The 26,021-nt window shown below is 45.5% G+C and overlaps 1 protein-coding gene across 2 annotated transcripts in view; it reads right to left on the bottom strand.

Annotated features, from left to right (window-relative positions):
- The window catches only part of LOC102894416 (NADPH--cytochrome P450 reductase), a 59,692-nt gene that overhangs the window by 9,947 nt on the left and 23,724 nt on the right, over positions 1–26,021 (bottom strand). For both annotated transcript variants that reach the window (XM_006918564.3, XM_025051565.1), the window contains 2 exons: positions 23,546–23,737; positions 3,086–3,134 (listed from right to left, as the gene is read on the bottom strand). In XM_006918564.3, coding sequence (XP_006918626.1) covers positions 3,086–3,134; positions 23,546–23,724 — 228 coding nt within the window. In that variant the 5' untranslated portion in view covers positions 23,725–23,737. The remainder of the gene's footprint in view (positions 1–3,085; positions 3,135–23,545; positions 23,738–26,021) is intronic.

Raw genomic sequence — 26,021 nt, 5'->3', positions numbered from 1 at the left:
AATGTTCAGTAAAAAAAAAAAGGTGACTAAACAGTATATATAGTATAATCCAATTCTGTATACCCACGCCCTCATATATATGTATATGTTTTATTTATACACATGCATACACTAAAGAAAAAGACTAGCAAGAAATATACCAAGAGTCTCTAAATAGGAGATTATGGGTAGGTTTTTCTGGATGATTGCAAAAGTAATACACATTTATAAAAATCTAGACAACAGGGAAAGGTACCATATGGGTTGGCTCACATGCTCTTCATCCCACCCTCCTGCTGTGCCGTCTACAGCGGCTATCGAAAAGCCCCAACTCTATCCCTAGACTCCCCTGTAGCTAGCAATGCAGTAAATTAGGTCCAGCCAACTGGATGTTCTTTGCAAAAGGTGGAAGTGAGGCAAAGGCTACCTGCGTGTCTCTTTATGTAGAAATGAGGTTTCTCTGCAGTGGTACCCAGTGCCCCAAATCCCTTAGAGTGGTCCCTAATTTTTGGATCCAGCCCTGACACAGGTACAAAACACAAAATAAAATGTATGGATTACAGTGAGTTTAAAGTGTTCTCATACCTTTTGTATTTCCTGAATTTCTACAAATCATTTAAAAATCATTTAAGAAGGTATTTTAAATTAATCACTACGAAAACTACTTAATAAAAGAGAAAATACTTACGATATCAGATTAAGGGACTCTAACAGGATGTAAAATAGTAGCTAAATATTTACAGTAGCATCAAAATATATAAAGTACCTAGAAATAAACCTTATAAGAAATACACGAGAAGCTACTGAGTGATAAAGGACTCAACTAAATGGAAAGGTACTCTGATTTTGGAGAGAACTCAACATACAAGATGTTATTTCTTCCTATTTCAATACAAAAATGTAACATGATTCTAATAAAAAGTTTAAGAGCTCTTTTTTCCTCAACAAAGTGATCCTAAAAGTCCTGTAGAAAAATAAAAGACTCCATCCATAGAAATATTATTTGGCAATAAAAAGGACTAAAGAGCTGACACACGCTACAACGTGCATGAACGTTGAAGACATTATGCTAAGTGAAAGATGCCAACACAAAAGGCCATATATTATATAATGCCATTTACATGACATATCCAGAATAGGCAACTCTATAGAGACATAAAGTAGATAACAGTTGTTTAGGGCTGAGGGTGGGGAATTAGGGAGTGGGGAGTGACTGCTAATGGGTATAGGGCTTCTTTTTGGGATGATGAAATATTCTAAAATTGATCGTGGTGATGGTTTGCATAATTCTGTGAATATACTATAAAACATTAACGTGTATATTTTAAATGGGTGAATTGTATAGAATATGAAGTGTGTCTTGATAAAACTGTTACCCAAAATAAGTAAATACATATGAAATAATAGCCAGGAAAACTGAAAAACAGGAGTGATGGGAAGAGGGTAGGGCAGTGCCTAGCACAACCAGATATTAAAACAAGGTATAAAATCTCAATAATTAAAACAGTAAGATACTGTACATAAACAGGCAGCAAGATCAAAGTACTAGAATAAGAAAATATGGAAATACACCCCAAACCCCATGGGAATTATGTATATGATAAAACCAGCGGGAAAAAGATGGACTCTATTACATGGAACTTATAGACAGCCGTAGGAAAAAGTAGCGCTGGCTCCATCATACCTTACATCTTATGCCAGGATAAATTCCCAATAGATTGAATTTTAAATATGAAAAATGAAACCATAAAAGTACTAGAAGAAAACATGAAAGAATTCTTTTATCTCCTCAGAATGAGGAAGGCCTTTCAAATGAGCAACTCGAAGTCCAGAAGTCATAGAAAGAAGAATGAAGTGGACTATGTAACTTTTACATGGCAAAACAAACACACATAAGCCAAGTCAAAACAATTAACTGGGAAAAATATTTTAACTTATATTGCAGACAAGAGGTAAATCTCCTTAATAGTTTTAAGGAGTTCCTCAAGAAAGATCAATCTCAACAGTAAATGGGCAAAACATTTGAACAGAGAATCCATTAAAAAAAAAGAAAGAAAAGAAATGGCATCACAACATATGAAAATCTGCTTAACCTCATTCATAAGAAAAATGCAAATTAGAACTACACAGAGATATCATTTTTTTAACCTAGATAACTGGCAACCCCCTAAACTTTGGTAATGAACTGTTGGCAAGGCTGTGAGGAACAGGTTTTCTCACACACTGCTAATGAGAGTGTCCCGCTGTGACCCCTATTGGGGGCAATTTGGCAGCTTTCATCACAATTACAAATGCATGTACCTTTCAATCCCATAATTCCACTTCTGGAAATGTGCAAAATTTGTATTTGCAAAAGTGCAAAATGATCTACATAGTCACAGCAGCATTGTTTGTAAGAGCTTAAGATTAGAAATATTCCCCTCATCAACAGGGCAGTGCTTAAACAAATACAGTACTTATGGTTACATAGTGGAATCATTATACGGCCATAATAAAGAAAGAGGAAGGTCTTTTTAAAAAAAGGCACAGTCTATAACTGTATGCAATAGGCCGCTTTTTGTATTTCAAAAAAGTGTAAAATAAGTATCTGTGTTTTTTGTACGGGCACCAAGAAGCTCTAGAAGGATTCATACAATCCTAAGAACACTGGGGCTGAGTGGCAGGGAGAGAAGACAGGCTTTCCACTGAAGAGTTCACGTTCTGGATTTTCACCAAGTGAATGTAGTACCTTTTCATAAAATTAAATACTTAAATAAACAAAAACAACAAGGGATAAAACTGGAGTTGTGCCATGACCACAGCTCTGTGAGGTTTAGATATGCTTGTGGACAGAGCCTGGACTGGGAGAAAGGAGACAGGACAGCATCCTGAGTTAGAGGGACGGTCTATTTTTATAGTTTGGTTTGTTCAAAAACACAGTAAACTCTCCCAGCAACAGCAGAGCAACGTTGGGGCTTTGGTTAGACGAGAATGTACACACAAGAGAGCCGGGCCTGGGTTCCCACCCGCCCTCTCCTGTCCAGTGCAGCTGACCTTCTGCTGGAGCCCGCAAGCATCCACCAGGCCAAGACTCATTGGGAAGAGTACAGATGTAGTGAAAACTCACCGTCTTCTTCATCTTTTCCACGAAGCTGCTGTCTTTGACAGATAAGTTCCTGAAAAACAAAAGTGTCTGATGGGCATGGGATGCACGTAGCAGCATCGAAGGGCATTCCAGCTCCACCCTGTGCCACTCCCCAGTGACCACACCAGCAGCTGCCTGTGGTCCAGCGCCAGGCTGCCAGGCCTCATCCCCATTCCCCAATAGTGAATTCGAAGTGTCTCGAGACACCAACACCTGGCCAAGCCAGGACCCCCGCCCCAGATAAATGAGAACAAAATAGTCAAGGACCTCACTTCCCCATCCCTCAGCAACCCTGGCCAGTGGTTCCCATGGCCTTGTCTCACCTCCAACCCCTGCCTCACACAGCACACAGGAGTCTCCTAACTACGGGTTTGATCATTCTACTGCCTGCCCCACTCTCAAACCCTTAATGGCTTCCATGACCCAGAGGATAGGGGTATGCAAATGCCTTCAGATCCTGTCCCCAGCTTCGCCTGACTCTTCCCTCCACACACCATTCTCTCCATCGTGGCCCTCAGAATTCTGTCCAGCCATCACTTCCACCCAGAATATCTTCAATCCACTTCTTCACCCACAGACTTCTGCTCCACCCCACGGCCCAGCTCACGTGCCAACTTCCCTGAGATTTCCCCCACCCATTCTCTGCAGTGAAGCCACATTTCACTGTTCCCTTCTCTACCATCCTGGCACTTTCTAGAGGCCTGAACTGGGCCCCGTCCCCTCCAGAGAGCAGCACCGCTGCTGGTCTCATCGCAGCCTCAGGACCCTCCGTCCACTCTCTGCCTCCCAGCTGCCAGCCTCCTGCCCCTCTCCCTGTCTATTTCCCATCCTTTTCCTTCTCTCTTTCCTTGTCCCAGGCCGGCAGGGCCAACTAAAGAAGCCAAGTGAGCCTCTTCAGGGACTTTCGGGCCTAAAGCAGCAAGGTGGGAAAAACAGGAGAAGATATTTGCAACAACATCTGACAAAGGACTTGGGTCTAGAGTATAAGAAATCGTGACAAATCAGAGAAAGATACATAATCCAACAGAAAAATTGTCAAAAGACTTGAACAGGCAGTTTCTTAAAGAGACTATCTAAATGGCCAAAAAACATATGAAAAGGTAGTTGACATTATTAGTTGTCAGAGAAACAGAAGTTAAAACCACAGTGAGAGCTATTATTCACACATCGGAATGGCTAAAACTAAAGACGGACGATATCGTGTCCAGGCGAAGCTGTGGAGGAACTAGAATTCCCACACACTGTTGGGAGGAGGGCGATACAGCACATCTACTTTGAAAGGCTGTTGGCAGTATCGCCTCACAGCACATCCGTACCCGCGCACAGAAGACATACCAGGAAAGTTCACGGCAGCATTAGACATGTGTGCTCCCCAGAGGGAACAACCCTGTCGTCCATCAGCAGAAGATTAGAGAAACTGTGGTGTGTTCATACACCGGAACATTCTCCACTGCAGCAATGAAAAAGATGGTCACCACACACACTAACATGAATGAGCTCACAAATGTGATGCTGAGTGAAAGAAGCCACGTAGAAAAGAGTACATATATATGACTTCATTATACAAAGTCCCAAACAGACAGAACTAATGTGTGGGGACAGGAGTCAGGACAGTGGGCAAGGGACAGCAGGAAGGCTCCTGGGGAGCTGGTAATGATCTGCTCTTTGATCTGGGTGTTAATATGGCGAGAATCATCCATCTATATGTACTTTTCCACAGATACAATATTTCAGTAAAAAGTTTATAATTTTACAATTTGCTTCCAAAACCCATTTTCTCCCACTACCAAGATTGTCGGGCAGGCTTGGGAGGCAATGAGGTGCAGGAGGCCGGGCAGGGGCTGTGGAGTCAGGCAGACTTCCTCGCCTGCAGCTGAGTGAATTTGAACCAGGATCTCATTGCTCTTCAACTAGATAATGGGGATAACAAATTCTACTTCACAGGTTTTTTCAAAAATCAAACAAAGAAAAAGGATATAAATGACCTAGCAGAACATCTAGCATAACGCAGGCTCCATAACTGGTGGCTGTCACTGGTACCAGCCACTCACTCACCTGGTAACCTCCCGTCAGACCTCAGCCAACAGCAGGGTCTCTCTCTGGGTGGCCACCAAATCCTCGCACAGAAGCTTGCGGCACAGAGTGGCAGCAGGCGTGTGTAGGCAGGTGCTGAGTATTTCCACAGTTTTTCAAAAGTTAGCTGAAGGCTGGCCTCCTCTACACTCGTGCCTTTTACTTACTTAGCCGAGATTATCCCAATTTCCAATTCGGATCAGTCCGGTCAAGGTGCTGTGTTCTTCATGAAACATGGATAGGCCATGGATGGGATCAGACCAGGCAGAAAGGGACTCGGTAAGGTATGAAGGGGCCCAAAGTAGGCTGTGTCTGGGGTGGGTGGGATGGGATCAGAAGGGGATGGGCCCAGCCTTGGGGAGGGTGCAGAGCCTCCATCTTTCCTCTCCCCTACAGGGGCTCCCCCACTGGTTCCCTTCAGCCTGCCAGCCAGGGGTCCGCACGGGGTCAGAAAGGCTGGCCAGCGAGCAAGGATGCAGCTGGAGATGACCAGGCACTTCAGGATCTGGGGGTGACATGCTGGAGATGTGAGGTCTCAGGAAGGTAACATGAGATCACATCCAGAAAGCCCCTGCCACAAAGCAGGCCCATCTCCACCCCAATACAGGGGGAACTGAATGCCCATCTTACAGACGAGTTGACAGAGGCCCAATGACAGCATTGTGCCTCGTTCCCTGGCCAGTAAGTGGCCACACAAGGACTAAACCCAGCCCAACTCCAAGGTCTATGCTCTTCCCCTTACATCTTCCCACACATGGGAAAGTGTACTAAAGAGTGGAGTGTACACACGCACACACACACACTCAGCACGACTGCATAAAAGTGATGTCCCTCCAGGCTAGAGGCCAGCAGTCCGAAGAAAAACTTACGTCAGTGAAGGTTTCTTTTAAGAATGCCTCTGCAAAGCTGCTTAGACATGTAATTTTGTAAATATAAAGACAGAAGTTTCACATTTAAGTCCTCACTGGGCTTTTCACTAGGTTAATAGGTCCAGGACTATTATCATCTACTAACCTATTTTAGTATGAAATAGCAGCAGGCTATTTTCAGGGCCTTAGTGTTAAATAATGCTGCATGTGGGGCCCCATGGGAGGCAATGCCCGGTGCCCGACTCGGCCACTCCAGCTTCTCTTCTCTGTCTGGGAGGCCATGTGAGTGCAGCAGGCCCTTGAGGAGCAGGAGGGAGGGAGTCGGGGACATCTTCCCCGGCTTTCTCATCCAGCAATGGCCTATCCTCATAGGAACCCGGAGAGGCCCTCCCCCTCTACTCCACCTTACCCCAGCATCCCAACATGAGAGGGGCCAGGGCAAGAGCACAAATGGAGACCCTAAGGCCTGTTCCCATTCTCTTCCAACTCCCAGCTTCAACCCACACTCCAAAGGGGTCTTGTTTCTAGACATCTTGCCCACAAGTCCAACTTCTGTCCATGCCCAGCCACCAACAGCAACATCTTTACTATCCCTCTGGTTTATATGCAGCCTAAACTAGAACATAAACGAGAATATTAAATGTCTGTCTGCACTAACAAGGCATGCTCACCAATACTCACTCTTAGATGAAACAAGGTGCAAAATGATGTGAATTCTACCACTGTGATCCTTTTGAATTCTGAGTCATAAGAATATATTACCTACTAAACATAATTCAAACATAAATTTAGGGGATGTGAAGCATAGCAGAAAATATAGTCAATAATAGTATAACCATGTATAATGCCAGGTGGGTACCAGACTAACTAGAGGGATCGTGTTGTCTATTATACAAATGTCTAACCACTATGCGATACACTTGAAACTAATACAAAATAATATTGAATGTCAATTGGAAAAAAAAGTAAATTTAAACTGATGGTTAAGAAAACTGTCAGCAATCGAGACAAATGTTCCTGAAGCATATTTTGAAAAAAAAAAAAAAAGCAGATAGAAAACTAAATGCAATTTCCATTTATATGAAATGCGCAGAACAGGCAAATCCACGGAGACAGGTAGATGAGTGGGGATGGGGCGTGACTGCTTAATTGGGACACCATTTCTCTTTGGGGTGATGAAAATGTTTTGAAATAGTGAGGATGGTTGCACAACATTGTGACTATACTAAAAGCCACGAGACTGAACACTTTAAAACAGTTCAAATGGTGAATTTTAATGGGTATGAATTTTACCTCAATTAAAAAATAAAAACAAACTAAAGGAACTTGGTTGACACCTAAAAAAAGTGTTGTTTTTTTGGAATGTTCATTTATACGGAGTACTTCTTTCTCAGTTTCTCAACCACTGCCAATCACTGTGTATGGATGCACCACAGCAGAAGCTCTGATAGAAATTCTGGTAGAAACTGAAAATAGCGATGCAGAGCCAGGTGAAAAACAAGCCACAGTTGTGTCACCAAGGTAATAAACACATCTGCCCTCACACTCGATCCCTCCCAGGGTATAATATATGACTGACAGGAGGACAACAAGAATCTGTGTCCTTACAGAGCAGAGTGCATATTATTAATTATTCATAGAAAAAGGAGCTGAAGAGAAATATACCAGCATCTTGAGAGAGACTATCGAAGGGTTAGAATAAAAGGTGAGATGGTTTCCATAATTTTCATAATTAGATGTACATATAGTTAAAAAAAAGAGGGGCAACTCAAATGTCTAAAAATAGGGGTGAGGCTACACAGGTTACAGCCGCATGACACATGTGGTTCCCTATTAACCAGGAGAGAGCAGATCGTTATCTATCTCTGTGGAAGGATGTTCTTGGTGTATTTAAGTGGAAAAGCGAGATACAAAATAATATGGATGACACGATCCCATTTTATTTAAAAGGAAAGGAGAAAGATGAACACTGACACATTAAGAGTTGTTCTCTCCCAGGGAAGCAATTATGAGTCTTCCCCCACTCCCTTTTTTGCTAATCTCTATTCTCAACTTCCCCACCCTTCTTTTCTACAATGAACATGTAATGCTTTTGTGAAAGAAAAATGAAAGTTACTTTTTATGTCAAATGTTGCATGTGGATACAGATTGATTTTGAAGGCTCCAATGCAGATAATTAGAATAGCTAAACCCCAGGTAGAGACCCATATCAGAGAAGATATTCTAGATAAGAGAACAGAGGTCACCAGTTTGGAGTGTATCTCACACCACGGCCCAGCGCATAGCCCTCAACTCTACTTTACGAACGCTCTGGGCCACACTGACTACTCATAATTTCTCTTGGTTCCTCTGTGCCTTTGGACTCACTGCTGTCTTTGCCTAGAACATCCTTCCTCTGACTTTTTCCCACAAACTGCTGCTTATCCTTGAGACAGAAAGTATAATTTCCTCCTCAGACACTTTTCCCTGCTCCTCAAACAGTAAAATTATTTGTCACCATCTTTGATGTGTCTCCCACTTTCATCCAGGCACCTGACCGCAATCTGAGGTCTGGCTTTAATAATTCTGGGGGGAGCTATCAGGTATCTCTTTGCAACCAGCACATGCCTGGCACTCAGCATATGTTTTTTCAGCTTTTGGGGCGGTCAGTCCTGAGTCCTCTGGGTTGGCAAAGATGGTCTAAGAAAGCCTCTGGAGAGTTCCCCTACCCACCTGAGAGGGCCTGACATTAGCCAAAATGCAAATCCTATCTCTTCTAAAAGGGCAGAGGCTTCCATAGAAGCTACATCTCAAAGAAAGTGGATTTGAAGATTTGCTGAAGAAAGGGACAAGTGGTATCCCCACTGCCCAGTGCGTGCCAGGCTGCTGTCCATCTACAGGTGACGTGTGCCAGCTTGGGTGGGAAAGTCACTGTACCAGCACCACAGGCATGAGACTAAACAAGGCAACCTCTACCTTCCAAGGGTCAATCACCAAGTTGAGGAAAGACAGGCCCTAAGGAGAATCACGGAGGGATGGGAGGGGCCCCATATCAGGGGCAGAGACTTGGGTTCAAGTCCTGGTTCTGCCACCAAACGGGCCTGTGACAAGTTGTGGCTTCTCCAGGCCTCAGATTCTTCTGACTGAAAACACTGCAGCTTGGCCTCTGCCACTTCTCCCAGTGCCTTACACAGCACCTGGAACTTGGTTAACCCGCAGAGATAAAGAGGGTGTTCTCTAAAAGAACGAGGCTGTGTGGACACTGTGATTTCCAAGGCGCAGCAACACACAGTGGCCCATGCTAAGACCAAATGGTGGATCAGACAGCTGAGACCACAGAGCTTCAGAGGGAGCAGGCACTATGGCTGGAGAAATCAGGAAAGTCCTCCCAGAAGAGCTTAGCTCTAGTCTCAGAGACAAAATGGCTCGAGAAAGAAAGCCATGGAATCAGCAGCCAAGGGGCTTCTGCATAAGGCCCACACAGCCGATGCAGATTTTGGTCTGGCCCTGCCAGCTGGGGGTGCATGGGGAGAAGAGCTTCAGTGTGGCCTCCTGATGTACTTGCACAGGGAAGGAATTCCAGGCCGGTAGCGCTGGGAGTGGAGAGGGAAGCCCTCCAAGCAGGTCTGGCTGGGTCCGTCAGAGGCTGGCAAGATGGCTAGCCCCGCCTGTCCCCAGCCCTGGTCCCTTTGTTAACTTTAACCCCTGGAGAAAGGAAGAACATTCCCACCCTTTCCCCCTCAACTCCAGGGATGGCTTCCAGAATTTCTGGGCATACCAACGTCCAGGAGGGGAAAATGGAAACCCAAAGGGACTGAGGAAGACCCCGTGCAACTAGTCACTGCCCCAACATACACAGTTTACGGATGTTCCTACTAGTTACATCTGGTCTGCTGGGACGCAGCAGAGACTGTCTCCCCACTGCAAGGTGCTGCTGCTCAGCCCGCACAGGTCCACACCTGAGAGCCCTCAACTGACTTTACCCTACCTAGAGCTTCACACTGGAATTTGCACTTGGGAACTGATCCTTAAATAGGCAGAGTCGGTGGCTGGGGCCTTCCTGATTTCTGGTCCAAATCCTGTCTTTTGGAAGCAGGGACATGCAGCCTGCAAACCCAGGACTGAAGGGGCCAGCAGTGCCCCTGCCCAACCAAGACCCCCAGGGAATGCCCTCAACTCTGCTGGTCAACTCTCAACGGCACCCTCTTCATACCTCCAGGGCTTCCCTGCCCAGAAAGAAGTTCCATCCATACTTGAGTACAAGTGTCCGGTGTCCCCTAGCCCGAGGGGCATCGACACAGTCTGCTGCCAGGGACACTGTCTAGAACTGACCTTCTTCGGGTGGGCTCGTCCCGAGGAGATGAGTACGTGCACCCCATGGTTTCTCACTCCCAACTCCGGGACTTAAGGAAGAAGGCAGGTTACAGCACTCCCCTGGCAACAGGCAGGGAGCCAGCAGCTAGGAAGCTGGGTTCTGTTCATCCTCTACACAGTGCTGGCGGGCCGGTGATCTCTGAAAGTGCTCCTAGATACTCCAAAGTCCTCTTGGAATCTTGGCTGAGCCCCTGCGTGCATCCGCCCCCAGGAGCCTGAGAACACTGCAACATCTGGCGGTTCCAGCAGGGAGGAACCAGGGCTCCAAGCTGAAACCTCCCGTGATCCCCTGCGTTTGGGCACACACCCCTCCTCCTCCAGTATGGACCGAGGGAAGGAGAAAACCTTCCCAACCTCAACTCGGGTCTCCTTGGAAACTGTTTATATCAGAGCCCTTTCTCTCCATATCCTCCCCCTTTCCTACTTGAAAAAAAAAAATAAAAAGAAGTCATGGTGGCTGAATAAAGCTCTTCTAGACACTAGAAAGCAGTTATGCAGGTTGCTATGGCAGGGCCTCTCTCCATAAAGGAAGCTGCATTGAATCTACTGCCAGGGCGCCTCAGGATGATATTAAATTAGATCTGGTCCCCGTCTTCCTCCCCACAAAAGAACTGTGGGCAACAGAGCCTAAGACCTGGGAGCCTATCTCACCTGAGAGCATACAGGGTGCTGTGAAACCAGCACATCTCACCCTCCCATTGCACAGTGGGGGTACTGCCCAGTGAGGTGGTCACAGCATTCGCTGCTGAGATGCTTCATCTTAAGGAGCACCCCGTCAAAGAACCCAAGTACAGACAGCCCATCGCGAGAGGCTGCAGCTGGCCCAGGCTCCGAGCCCAGAGACCAGCGGCTCCATAATGGAGCGCAAAAGGTTCCAATTAGGGCCCGCCACTCCTAAATTGGGAGCAGGAGTCTCTCCGGTTCAGGCTTCAGAAGTCGACTGCAGCCTGCTGTGTGGAGAAGACAAAAGGGAGGGTGGACAAAAGCACTGAGTCACTTGGACACGGATGAGCCAAGATGTCCCCATGTGATTCATTTTGTTTCCAGTTCCTGGCAACACTCAGAAGGATTTCTGAAAACTACAACTCAAGAATTTAATTTTCTGCACAGTGGAACTGATTTCTTCTGGGACTTTCCGCTACCTATAGTGACACATGAGACAGCTGCTTTTGAATGGCTCTCCCCAGAGCCCAGTGTGTGGCAGCAAGTTCTCCAACCCCCAGGGTAGCAGGCCCCAACTGTCAGAGAGGGGATGAGCGCTGAGACAGGGCACATGATGGCCACAGAGCTGTGGGGCAGGCTGGCTGGCACAAGACCAACGTTGACTTTGAGGCCTCTACCACGGGAAGATGGCTCCCCCAAGCGGGCCAGGATTTCTCTACCGTGGGCAACACAGTTTCAGAGCCTTGGGGCAGAAAGTTAATGGTTTGGAAGAGCTGCCTTTGCTGAAAACAAAGTGGTTCACCGGAGCTTAAATAAAAAACAGCATCTCTTTCCGCTGACAGGGCCAAGAACTGATGAAGAGCAGTGCAGAAGGGACTTCCCGTGACGAGGGCCTACAGGAGGAAGGTTAAAGCAGGTGTGGGAGGTCACAAAAAGGAACAGGAACTACTAGTTACTGAGTGCCTACTGTATGCCAGCTAGTATTCAAGGAGAATGAGGCTCCGGTGTGAGCCGGCAACTCAACTCCAGACCTGTGAAAGTTCATGTCCGCTCCCGCTGAGCATGCTGTGTCCCTCTGTCCCACCCTCTCAGTCAAGGCACAGAAGGAAGTCCCAGGTGTGTCCCCAGGAATGTCGAGAAAGCACAGTCCACAGCCCTTCTCAGGGATCCTAGGTCCTTGTCATTTGGGGCGCTCTGGGGCTTGAGTGGGCTGCCATTTCCCTCCTATATCCCTCGCCCATGTAGCCTTCAACATGTATCCATGAACATGCAGACCAGGACCCCACAACCTGCCACAGCAGCCCTGGCCGCCTGCCCTCCCAACACCGCAGGGCGCTCTCTGGCCTTTCTCCTGAGCCCTAAAGACCACTGGGCAGTAACTGAGCCTGTCAGGTGTTAGGCGGGGCTATTGCTATCGTTCAGGAGAGAGCAGAGACTGAGGTCCAAGAAACTGTTCAGGGATATTCAGCCCATCAGTGACAGAAAAAGCCGCATCCTCTGACACTGGGATGACTTGGTTTTTGTCACAAAGTGACCCTGCCTTTGTGTGCAAAAGGAAAAGGGAAAGAAAACAGGGTGGCAGGGCGGACAACAACGGGGCTGGGGTGGGGAGTTAGCAGAAGTGAGAGAAAAAGTGTGAGAAGAGAAGCCTTGAGCCACCAGCACCAAGTGCCCTGATGATGCCCAGCAAGGTCAGCAGGTCTAGGACACTCAGCTTCTGCATCGCTCCCAGACAGCCCACCTTCGAAGCTGCAGGTACTAACCAGAATGGCAAAACCACCCCAATCTCATCAGGAGACAGGAAAGAAGAAAAGGCAGGTGAAATCCCTTAGTGGTCAGGTGGCAGCAAAAAAACCCCGCCTGTGCCTGCAGGGTGTGAGCAATATCCTGAGCCCATTTCCTTCTCATTTCACTGATGTTGGGAGCCTTTAGGCATGGCACACTCTCCACGTCCACAGAGGCCTTCTCTGCGTGCTTTTCTCTCTATAAAACTCATTTGTGTTTCTATTTTCACATTTGGGAGAGCCAAGGACTTCTCTATAGAAAGAGTGACCCTGAGCTATATGTGGAAAAAACTCCAGATCACTTTCCACCTGTCAGCACTCAAAAGATAAGGATGGACAGAAATGATGCCAAAAGCCTTGACTCCTGGCTTTTCTGGCCCTTCTGTCCGGAGCAAGTCCCTAAATAAAGATCACATAGGAGAATGAGCTCTTTTGTGGCTTTTCAGAAGCCATCCCCAGTGGGATGCAATCAGCAAAACCCAGACTGTGAGAAACTCTGTGAAACAAATGATCAGGTTTCTTCAAACAACCTTCAAAGGAAAAACAGGAATGGAGGGAAAGTCCATGAACTGAGAGATTTCCCATTACATTAAGAAGCTGCCAGGCACAAAAGGCTGTAGCTACATAATTCCATTTGCATGACATTTGGGGAAAACTACAGGGACCAAAATAAGATCAGTGGTTGCTGAGGTGGAGTGGAGGTGGGTACTGACTGCAAAGGGACCTGGGATGGAGCTTTTGGGGATGACAGAATATACTATATTTTGGTTGTAACACTAGTTATACAATTGTATACATCTGTCAGGATTCATCAAACTGTACACTTAAACAGTGAATTTCATTTATTTTTTCTTTAAAGGTGATTTTTATTGCATGTAAATTATACCTCAATATACCTCACCCCTTTCCTACCCCAGAGAGGGCCTTATAAGATTAATCAACTGTAATATAGGGGTCTTGTCTAGATCCTGAATTTTTAAAAAAATGGTTTAAAAATTTTTATCAGTCAACCAGGGAACTATGAACAAATGCTGATTATCTGAAGATATTGAAGCTTACTGTTGACTTTCAGGAGTATGGCATTAAGTTATGTTTTAAAAGGGGAGTCCTTCATAGCAGCATTATTCACAGTGGCCAGGCCATGGAAGCAACTGAAGTATCCTACATGGAAGCAACTGAAGTGTCCTACAATAGATGATTGGCTAAAGAAGCTGTGGTACATATATACAATGGAATATTACTCAGCCATAAGAAGAGATGAAATATTGCCATTTGCAACAACATGAATGGACCTTGAAATAATCATACTAAGCAAAATAAGCTTAGACAGAAAAAGTTGAAAATCACACGATATCACTTATATATGGAATATAAACCTAAAAGCACCAAATGAACAGGACAAACAAACAGCGATTCATGGACATGGACTATAGACTAGTGGTTACCACAGGGTAGGGGGTGGAGGAGGAGGGGGGAGGTAGACGGGGTAAAAGGGGTCAAATATATGGTAGCTGAAGGAAACTGGACTCTGGATGGTAAACACACAATAGAATATACAGATGTCAAATTATAATGTATGCCTGAAAATTATATAACTGTACTGACCAATGTTACCCCAACAAACTTAATTAAAAAATAAATAAAAAATAAAAATAAATCAAAATAAAAAAGGGAGTCCTTGAGTTTTAGAGGACTGAAATATCTTCATATTTCATATTTCCATATAGGGTCATAGGAAATATTTCCAACTTCCTATGAAATCATGATTTCTTTATTCATAATTCCTATGAATTATATGATTAATTATGAAATTATGTGATTGCTTTAAGATAATCTAGGAGCAGTGGGGAGGAAAAAGAAAACAAGACTGGTGAGGAGAGGATAATTGTTAAAATAGGGTAATAGGTGAACATGAGTTCACTCTTCTATGCAATATGCTTTGGTGTTTGAAATGTTCCATAATAAAAAGCTTTGTTTTTCTTTAAAGCGCTGTCTGGCACCAGAAGTGAAGCGGGGGAGGAGGGGGGTGTGGTGCGCACGCTACAGTGCTGCTCAGAGCAGTGAGTGCAGCCGAGGAGACCACAGCAGCCTGGGGGCCTGGGCCAGCTGGGGGTGGAGGCTGCGCTGCGGAGGCCCCATCTAGGAGGGTGGCCCTGTTCAGCTCCAGCCACAGCTGGCAGGCATCGCTGTGGGCCCAACGTGGTCAGATCCTATGACTTTTTTCCAAAAGAAGCCAGCCTTTTCATTTAAAAATTTTAAAATACTGTGTAAGCCAAACCCAGCCTGTGGACCAATTTGCCCTGGAGGCAGCCACACCATACAAATTTAGCATTTACTAATTCAACAAACATTCTCTGAGTTATCTTCAGTCTAACAGGCCCTTGGCCCAGCTAGGGACTCAGACAGGAATGGGATGCTATCTCTGCACAATGGGAGGCAGCAACAGAAATAAATTCCCTTCCAACAAGAGGGGTGCTCCATGCAGAATGTTGTTATCACGTGCATGAAACAAAGTGTATGGGGGGCATAGAGGGACCCCCAGGAGCTTCAGACTCCTGTGGGAACCATCACTGCCCTAGGCTCCCTTCAATCAGGAGCTGCCTGGCATAGAATGCTCTGTCCCAAGGTACAAACTGTGTGAAGGCTGAGGAGTGAGAGTGCTTATGAAAGAGCCACGTTCAAAATTATTATTATTAAGAGAACGCGTTGCTTGTAACTGCTCCTCTAAGTCATTAATTGCTATTAAAAACTGTTCAAAAGACCTATCCTGGGGGAGAAAAACATTTGTCAATTAGAAGGCTCAATATTGTAAGATGTCAATTAATTTACAGATTCGACCCAATCCCAACTAAAATCCCAGCAGGTTTTTTTTACTGTTTGTTTTTGGTGGACAATGACAAGCTGATTCTAAAAGTTATATGAAGTGTCAAGGGCCCCCCAAAACAAGAGAATCTTAGAAGAACAAAGCTGGAGGACTTAGCCTATGAGATATTAAATCAATAGTTACTATAAAATCATAGAGAACAGAACACTGTGGGGTTTGTAAAAGGATAAAAGACAGATCAATAGAAAAAAAAGTCTAGAAATGGCCCCCGCACCACACACACATACAGTTGCCTGACTGATATCAACAGTAACAGCGAAGTGCAGTGAGAAAAGAATGACCTTTTTCAATAAATGGTGCTGGGTCGAGTGAGTACCCATCGGGAACAAAATGAATCTTGAAGCCCCTCACGCAATTCGCCAGTGCCCAGTTGATTTCAGCTGAATGGCAGAGTTAAGTTTAAAAGCTACAACGATGACACTTTTACATAAAAAACAAAAACAGAAACAAAAACAAAAACAAACAAACAAAAACTTCCTGATGTTCTTTAAGAGTAAAGATCTCTTAAACTGGACACAAAAATATTAACCGTGAAGGTTAAGGTTAACCAAAGGATTGACAAATTGAATTAAGTTTAAGTCAAGACTTTCTGATCATTAAAGATATTAAGAGACTACAAAGGCAAGTTACAGAAGGGAGATGATATTTACGATATATTAATCTAACAAAGGACTCAGACCTGGAATATAAAGAACCCTGAGAAGACAACAAGGCCAGCGACCCTATAGAAAAAATGGGCAGTCTTGAACAGACAGATCTTCACAAAAGAAGATCTCTAAATGGCCAAAAACACATGAAAAAGATCATCAGAAAAACATTCAAAGAAGATACCACTTCATGTCCATTAGTACGGCTAAAATAAAAAGTTGACAAAAATAAGCACTCATGAGGAAGGGAAGCTACTGAAATACCACAGGCTGGTGGAGGGAGAGCGCGCCGGTACAAACATGTTGGAGAAATGTTTGGCAGTGTCTAATGGAGCTGAACGCAAACCTTCCCTATGACTCACCAAATCCACTTCAAAGCACATACCTAACAGAAATACATCCATATGGGAACCCAAATACATATACTAGAATGCTTACTGCAGCCTGGAAATGATCTTAATGTCCATCATAATTAGAAGGAATAAATGATGGTTTATTCACTTTGTGGAATACTGTGCAGCAATGAGAACGGAAGAACTGCATATAATGTGAATAAACCTGAGGCCGTGTTGAGAAAGAGGCCAAAGAATACAAATTCTGTGACACTGACATCACTCAACTATGTCACGAGTGTGGGTGACCTGGGGGTAGTGTGACTGGCAGGGGCAGAAGGGGCCATTTCTTGACCTGAGTGCTTATTGCATGTGTTCATTTTGTGACAAAAAATTAAACCATGCATTTAATGATGTGTGTACCTTTATGTTTGTTGTGTTATATACTTCACTAAAAACTTTACAAACAAAAACAAAGGAGGCCTTCCAGAACTGACATTCCCTCTAAGCCCCTGCCACCTGTCTCGTGCTCCTCATCTAAGTCAGCCCTGAGGACCAGAGAAAGGAATGGTAAGTGGCCTAACCCTGCCCATCACAGCTCTCGCTTAGCCTTAAAAAATTTTAATATATATTTTACTTCACTGTCTTCCCTCTAACAGCCTTGATCTCTCTTTTCTTTAGTTGCTCTCATCCCCAAATCTCCTAAATTTGGGTTTCACTAAACTCCCCAGCCTCATCAGCTATTCCTAGGGGAATCCCCTCCCTCCACATTATGGCCTCTCCTGCTCCTTCTCAAACTTGCTCTTGAGCCTGTGCCTTGTCAGTCCCACCTTCAACTGTCCCTCCAGCTTCTCCATGCCCAGCCAGGCCTTGGAGGCTCATCAGTTGTGTCTTCACTATATATACAGGGACTCTCTCCTCAAGCCTCATCATCTCTCTCTGGATCACTTCCTGAAACATCCCTCAGCCTGCCTCCAGCATCCCAACAGCCCTCTATCCACCTCCCAGGCAGCCCACATGGGGCCCTTCTAAAACCAGGGTCTGATCATTTCACTCTTCTACAGAACATGCTCCAATTGGGCTCCAGCCCGTCTTTTCCACACCCCTAGCCCACTCCAACCTAAACACATACCTTCGCAATCCCACAAAACTTAGTGTTGCCACCCCAACATATCACATGGTCTTTCTCCCTCTGGGCCTCAGATTGACCACCACAGCCTGTCCAACTCCCACTCCAGGTACTGACTCAACTCCAATGCCCCCTCCTCTCGAAAGCCTTCCATAATCCCAAGTCAGAGTCCATCCTTCCCTCCTGGGTCTCCCTGGCTCTTCACAAGTGTGTTTTCCAGCATAGCTTACTCCGGATGAATCGGTTCTCATGACTGCCCTTCCCACTGGACTGGAAGGCAGGGGCTCTGTTGTATTGATCTGTCTGTCAGAAGGGCTTGGCATAAAGTCTTAAATAAAGTTTGTCTGACTTGATGTATCCCAGGATGTTGGTCAGGATTTCAACATTATCTCATGCCGCCTTATGCCACTCCTTTTTACCAGAGGCTGGAGAGCTTCCATGTGCTATGCGTGTTTTCCTGTCAATATTCTAGTCACAGTGTTGCTCCTGAGCTGGAACTGTGCTCACACGGAGAGAGGGCAAAGTCTACTCTGCCTGGTGTATAAAACTCTCTCATCCCCACCCTGGAAGGCAAAGACTGTCTCAAGTACCCTCCTGGACTGATGCTGATTTGAGCTCAGAGAGCAAACTCCAGGCTCCATAAGGGTCCACAGGCGGCATCTCTGTCAGCTACTCGTAGACAGTGACATCAAAGAGTGTCTGGGCTACTAAAGCTCTGAAAGCCAAATGTAGACCATTGGTTTAGGGCTCTGGAGGCCAGCACGCCTGGGGAGATTCACCTGCGCACACAGGTCCTCCTCCTGGATCCCCTGCATCAGCGGTCCACAACCTTTTGGTACTAGGGACCAGTGCTCTTGTGAGAATCTAATACCTGATAATCTGAGGTGAGGCTGAGGTGGTGATGCTAGCACTGGAGAGTGGCTGCAAATACAGATGAAGCTTTGTTCACTTGCCAGCCACTCACCTCCTGTTGTGCAGCCCAGTTCCTAACAGGCCACGGATGGGGACTGGTCCAAAGCCCGGGGATTAGGGACCCCTGGCCTGCATCTAGAAGTCCAGGCTTGGTGAGACTGATGATATGTGTCCTATGCCTCCATGCTATTCAAAGTGCTTGCTGGTCAGACACAGCTGGCCTCATTGGTTTGGTTTTAAACTATATCCATGCTCAAAGGTTTAGACACAGCATCCCAGGAGGCCAAGGCCTAAAAGGCCTTCAGGCACCAACTATTAGGCACCAGAAATCTTGGTGAGAATTCCTGAGATAGCCCTGAGCCATGTAGTCCCCACACTAAGCCCTATCACATCCCACTGACCTGGTGGGTAAGGAAGCTCTGTGCTATGGCAAAAATCACCTGCGCTCACTGACAGTAAGTGGTTAGGGACAATGACATGGGATTTATAGTGGAAGGTCCAGGCTTGTGGCCCAGTTATATCAGCTAAGTGACATCTCTGAGTCTCAAGTTTTTTCATCTTTGAAATGGGATATCAACGATATCTAACAGACTGAAGGCAGGATGACAAAGTAGGAAAAACATGGGGCGTGAAGTTTACAGATCTGAGTTCAAAAGTCAGCTCTGCCACTTTTAAGTTAGGTGGACTTGAGCAAACTCCTCAGTCTCTAGTGCCTCAGATTTCTCATCTGCAAAATGAAATTGTAATGCCTTCCTTTAGGGTCTCCTGTAAGGCTGGAGGGGATAGTAATAAGAAGATAAAAACTAATAATACATTCCATTTGAGGGCTCATCATGCACCAGGACCTGGGCAAATAGCTCTACAATAAATTGTCATTTAATTTTTACAACCCTGTGGAGTTAGTTAAGTACTATTATTACCTCCAATTTACAGCTGAGAACATGGATTTCAAAAGATTAAGTAAACAGCAAACATCACATGGCTACTATGTGGTAGTGTCAGGATTCAAATCCTAGTCACCCAACTTTAGGGCCCAGAACTTAACCACTGCACTTTAACTGTTTCCCTGTTAGTGTATACGTAAAATCCCTGGCCACAGCAGGTATTCAACGTGATATAATGAGGGATGAGAAAAGGATTTGTATAGTGAAGGACAGACACAACATATTAAGGTTAAAATTTTATGATTATGAAGAAGGAAATACAGTTTTAACATCCTGGCAGAGAGAAACAATTAGAAGGTATAAAATACAAGTGCTCCCGCAGTTTAGGAGTGTTATTTCAAGTCCATCTTGCAAGGCCAAAAAAGTGACGGGGAGAACGATGGCTCCATAAGCTCCCATGGCACATCCACATCCTCACTTGTGGTGGGAGTGGAGTAGGAGGGGCACTTCCATGTTACAGACGAGGAAATGCAGGGCCACTGTAAGATGGGACCTGGACACTGGTTCCCTTGAGTAACACATTTTTTTTCCACCAGGAATGCTCCTGTATCACCCCAGCTGGAACTAGCTGGACTGCAGCTCATCTGCCCATCCTCCCGTCCTTCCTTTGGCCCTCTGGTGGCAAAGCCCTCTCAGCCTCAGGGTGTGGACCAGCTTCTAGGCCCTTTGCAACATCACCTTCCAAAACACATCTTCTCAACCCCTCCACCAGAAAGAATTCCTTCTTTCTTAGAGTTCTGGGAGCCTGCAGAGACCTAGTGATGAGATCACCCACCCTGCCCAGCGCACACTTCTGTTGCAGAGGCCCTGATTAGATAATGCACATGAGAACATTTCATAAACCATTTTTAAAAAGTACTTTTCAACATCTTGACTTCTCAGCTTCTTTAATGTAAGTGCCATCTCTGTATTCCTGCGGCACCTAGCTAGTGCTTGGTGAAAAACACATTCTGACACAAACACTAAGCAGCTACTATGGAACAATGCCAGGTGACATGATAAACATCACCGCTCTTACCATTTGCAAGAGCTCCTAAGACTGGAGTTATTGCCTCCATACAGCAGATGAAGAAAATGAGGCAGAGTGAGGTTAAGGGTCTCACCCAGGATCTGCCCAGCACTAGGACTGCAAGCCTAACAGGAGACTTCATCTATCTTATTCATGGCTATCTGGGACTTAGTTGGGCTTCAGTAAATATTTGCTGAGTTTTTTAAAATGTAAAACTAATGTTTTGTCAATAACAAGGCCTACAATAATGATAACAGTTCGGGCAATGTTATTTCATTATAATGTTAATGCGATGCCTTAAGAACTTAACTCTTGTTTATATCAATTAGCCTACAGTAAAATTGGTTTTGTTATCCTACCAATAAGTGAGGACTTATTTTACAAGAATTGTAGTCCCTGATTATCTGCTATTTGAGGACTATAATTTTTCTGGGAAAGCAAACTGTTACCAAAACTAGAATTGAGAATTAGGACTTGACGTGAACCTAAATGCTCACCCTGCACAACCAGGAGTTCTGGCCCGAGCATGGCCCCATATTCTGTACTTGAGACCTGCTCCTTGGAGAATTCGGGAGCCCTCAAGGGCAGAACTGTGCCCTGGCGCTCTCCCAGCCACAGGGCTTGGCCAGGTAGGTCCGACTCAGACCTGCTGGCAATAACAAGACCTGGCTGCAGTGATGGTATAGAATTCGACGGTGGCGTAGTCACTTACACTTTCACCATCATTTTTCACATCTAAAAACTCTCTGTACTTTTACTCTCTTACTGTTTTTCTTTACACTAAATCACCTTTTTAATTAAACTTTCTTAAAAGGAAGCTTTACGGAAGGTTTAAAAAATCAATAAAATAAAAAGTGTTAGTAAAGTCAAGCTGGATACTGTCTGTGATGATATTGTGACTTATAAGAAAATGTATTTGGTTTTCTCCTTTTTCTGGCACAGCGCCTAAAACTTTTGGAATTTCCTAAGTGATATGAGAGATAAAGCTATCTTCTGTTATTTAAAAAGAGCCCCTTTCAACCACACTGGAGTTTATGTGAATAAAGTGACTTTTGGAAAGCCATTAAGGATGGGGCTAGTAGCCAAGAGAACCAACCCTGTGATTAGAGGATTAGAATTTTCAGCCCCATCTCTGATCTCCAGGAAGGAGAGAAGGGTTGGAGGTTGAATTAATCCCCGATGGCCGATGATTTTAATCAACCATGCCTATGTAATAAAGCCTCCATAAAAAACCAAAAGGAGTTTGGAGAGCCTCGGGGTTGCTGAACAGGTGAAGGTGCTGGAGAGTGGAGCACCTGGAGAGGAGGGCACAGGAGCTCCGTGCCCTTTCCCCATCTCCTGCTCTACATGTGTATCTCTTCCATTTGGCTGATCCTGAGTAATATATGTATCGGAGTGAAATGCTCCAGTCTGCATTTCTCCCATGGCCTTCAGGCTAATAGCTCTAGCTATAGATATGCACTAACTAGAGGGATTCTGCTTGAGGCTTGAGTATGTTGCAAAAACAGCCTCTTGTCAGAAGGTGCCTCTCTGAAAAGGGCGGGGGGGAATACATACAAATTAATGACTGTTTATCAAAAATTTACAGGAGCCTCAAGACCTGACTCATATCAGAGGGGGTCAACAGACCCACCAGGAACAAAGAGATTTAGAGATTTTTCACTCTTCCTTGGACCCCTGTCAGCAGGCACCTAGCGGCTGACGGTCCTCACCCACCTCCTGCCCCACCCCTCCTCCCTTCCATTGACAGAAAAGACAATCGCATTTGGGATGCTCTTAAGATGGATTTGCGGAAGCGTTAAAGTCCTCCATCTTCTCAAGCTAGTGCCTTCTCGCTCAATAAAACTTTCCTTATTCCAAACTCTGACATTTTGAGTTTTGGCATCAGGCACATGAACCTTGAATCAGTTACATCCTTTTATAATAAACCACTACCTAGTAAGTAAACTGTTTTCCTGAGTTCTGTGAACTAACTACTCTAGCAAATTAATCAAACCTGAGGTGGAGGTATGGGAACCTCTGATTTATAGTTGGTTGGTCAGAAGCTCAGGTGACAACCTAGACTTGCAATTGGCATCCTGGAGGAGTAGAGAGTCTTAGGGGACAGAGCCCTTAACCTGTGTGATCTAATGCCAACCTCAGGCGGACAGTGGTAGACCCAGTTGGTGTCACGGGAGTTGGAGAACTGCTTGGGGTAGGGAAAACTTCCCCCACATCTGGTCACAGAAGCATTCAGTGTAAGTATTGAGCGTAGAGGAAAAAATCAGAGGTTTCCTCTTACACTGTCACTCCTCAAAGTGCTAAGCTTGAGGTAGATCTCTTCATTAAAAAAAAAAAAAAATTAGGAAGTGTTAGGTAATAGGGACATATAAGCATCAAACTGCAACCCTCTCCTAGTCATTAATGAAAAGAATTAAAAGAAAATTGCAAAAGGAGTAATTGCTTTGCTACATAGTCCTGTGCAAACCGCATCTCCATGATCCCATGTGTACAAAGTGGAAAGACCATGGGCCTAGAGTAAAATAGAAATGGTACCAGCTCCAGCTCTGCCATATGCAGAAGACCTTGGGCAGTGTTCTTAACATCCCTGAGCCTCAGGTTATCTATCTGTAAAATTGTGCCTTCCGCTCTGAATGGTCCCTGTGAAGTTCAAATAAGGCAGACATAGATTTGAAGTGTAGTCTACCAATAAGGCAAAAGCCAAGACTTGACCCCAAACGCTGTAAGGAACCTTGTGTCTCTCGGCTGGCTCATTCCTGACCGAGGCCCAAGTATCAAAAATGCTGCTTGGACCAACGGAGACATCCAAGAGTTCTAGAACGCTGAGGAAGAGTGTCACTTACGTTGGGTGAATTTTGGTGAACTCAGGAATTTCGTCCTTTTTCTTCCTGAAGAGGAACCAGTAGGTCAGGAGACCCACAATAAGTGAAAACAGAATCATGTCTGTCATGCTAAAAAGAGACACTTCTTCAGCCACTGTTTCAGATACGGTGGTGCTGGTATCTGTGTTAGAGTCCCCCATGTTGATCACGAAACTGTCAGGGAGAAAAATGACAAATGTCAGTAGGGAAGAGCAGAGTCCACTGAGGCCAGCTGGGCACCCCGCCCCCCCAGCCCCCAAAAGCTTCAGCCTGTGCCTCATGCCCCAAGGGATACAGGAACAGGCCAAGCACCAGGGCAGGAGCTCCCAGCTCAGCGAGGTCCCCACCAGAACATAGCTGCAAACTTGGACAGGAAATGAAACAGTCAAGTGGCCCCCAGCCCGGCCCAGGGTGTACCTTAGTGCAAGCTACAGCCGAAGCTAGGACTGAGGCCCCTGCAAACATAGAGAATGGAAACCACTGACTCCGAGGACTATCAAGCATCCACCAGCCACACAAAACATGGCAGAGGAATTGGTTCCACATGACAAAGGGAACCTCTTCACCACAAACCCTTTTTCCAAATGTGCGGCAGGTTGGGGCTGCCCTCAAACCCTGCACATTCCTAAGGTCTTCAGGAAAGGCCCTTGGATGACTCCTGGGAAACAACCTCCATGCCCGTGAACTATGTTGCCTGATAAGAGTGTCTCCGTATATGTAGAGAGTTTATGCCAGCAATGTCATTTAGGGTAAATGCCTGGGGCTCTAAATCACATCATGTCAGTTTGACCTCTAGGGTGCTGGAGACTAAGTAAGCTTTGAGATAGATACCGGCGCTCCATGGCTACAAGACTGACTCTTGAAACAAACCCTGGACACCAAGGCTCGAGTAAGCATCCCTGGCTGGCGATACTTCATAAGAACTGCCACATATGGTTGCTGGGAGAATTAAGTGCTGGCCATGTGACTCCACTGGGAGAGGACAACTGCTACAAAGACAGATTTCCTGGTTTCTTCTGAACCCCACCCTATGGAGCCTTTTCCTACGCTGACTTTACTCTGTACCCTCCTGCCATGATAAACCATAACTGGGAGTAAAACAGCTTTTCTGAGTTCTGTGAGTCCTGGTGAATCACTGAACCAGAGAGCAGTCTTGGGGACACTACCCTCCTCCCCAACACACCAGTTAGCTCTCTTGAAAGATGCTCAACTAGTCCTTCCACCACTGAAACCTCACAGGTAGGTGGATGTGATAAGAGTCAACAAAGGCCAAATTAAGAGCACCTGAAATCTCAGAAGTCCACTTACGCCACTTGGCGATAAGGCTAAACTCAGCTCTGAAATTGCATCGTTCTATTTTGTAATCACTGCTTTTACCAACTAGATTGCTTTCACCACAACCATGACTCCCAGACTCAGTCAGAAATGCCTGTACTATCTCAGGAACTCAGGCAATAGGAGATTGCTTCATATTTGACTTCTGTTAGCTGTCACTGCCTTCAAGAAACCATAGGGCTAGCCCTGAACAGCTAGAGCACCCTAGCATCTGAGGGATCCTGTCATCAGCCCTGCCCTTCTGCAACCTGTTGGGGATGGGCCATTCGGAATGGGCCCTCAAGCTTCATTCTTTGCTTTCTCATTATCTGAGGTGCTTTCTAATGGCTGAGTTCTTGAAACAAACTTAACTTCTTTTTGATACCTTACATTAATGAACAAACTTTAGTGTCCACAGAGAGTACTGTTTATATTTAAGTATTAACTTACAAACACATTTAATATTCATTCAGTGTTAGTCATGTCTCTCTATCCAACCTTGTCAGTGTCATCTGTCACTCCCATAAGTCTTCTGTCAAGCTCTCATGAAACCATGGAGAGAGAGGACCCGCTGGGATGGATTCGGCAAGGACCACAAAATCATGAGGCAACAGACACTCAGAGCCCTGCTGGAACCAGCTGGGGGTTGTGGTCAGGACTAATGTGCTGACACAGGAAAGTCCCCAGCTGGCATCTCTCAAAAGCATCAGCGGACATCTGTTCCCTGTCCTGCTGCCCTTCTAACTCAGGTCACCCAGCCCCCTTACTTTATAGAGGGGGAACTAATGCCCACAAAGCTAAAAGACTGTTGACACATATGCAAGTGGATTGTACAACTCAGAAGAAAAAGCTCATTCCTGGCAGGTGGTTTCTAAATGACGGTGAGCTGAGGACAAGGGAGACTGAAATAGGTGCTCACACAACCCCATTCTTTCAATACCGTTTGGTTCAAGCCACCCAGACCACTGCAATGGGCTCCTAACAGGCCCTTCTCCACACAGAAGCCAGAAGGATCTTTTGAAAAAGTCAGTCAGATCACGTCACCTCCCTAAACCCTCAAATAGCTTCATACTTAGTAAAAAATCTAAAGTCCTTACCTGGCCTATAAGCCCATATGATCTACCCTTGGATACCACTCCCACCA

This window comes from Pteropus alecto, unplaced genomic scaffold (assembly GCF_000325575.1).
Source record: "Pteropus alecto unplaced genomic scaffold, ASM32557v1 scaffold68, whole genome shotgun sequence".
In the NCBI taxonomy this organism is placed as follows: domain Eukaryota; kingdom Metazoa; phylum Chordata; class Mammalia; order Chiroptera; family Pteropodidae; genus Pteropus; species Pteropus alecto.
The sequence above is the reverse complement of the archived record's forward strand: the minus strand, read 5'-3'. Positions and strand labels throughout refer to the sequence as shown.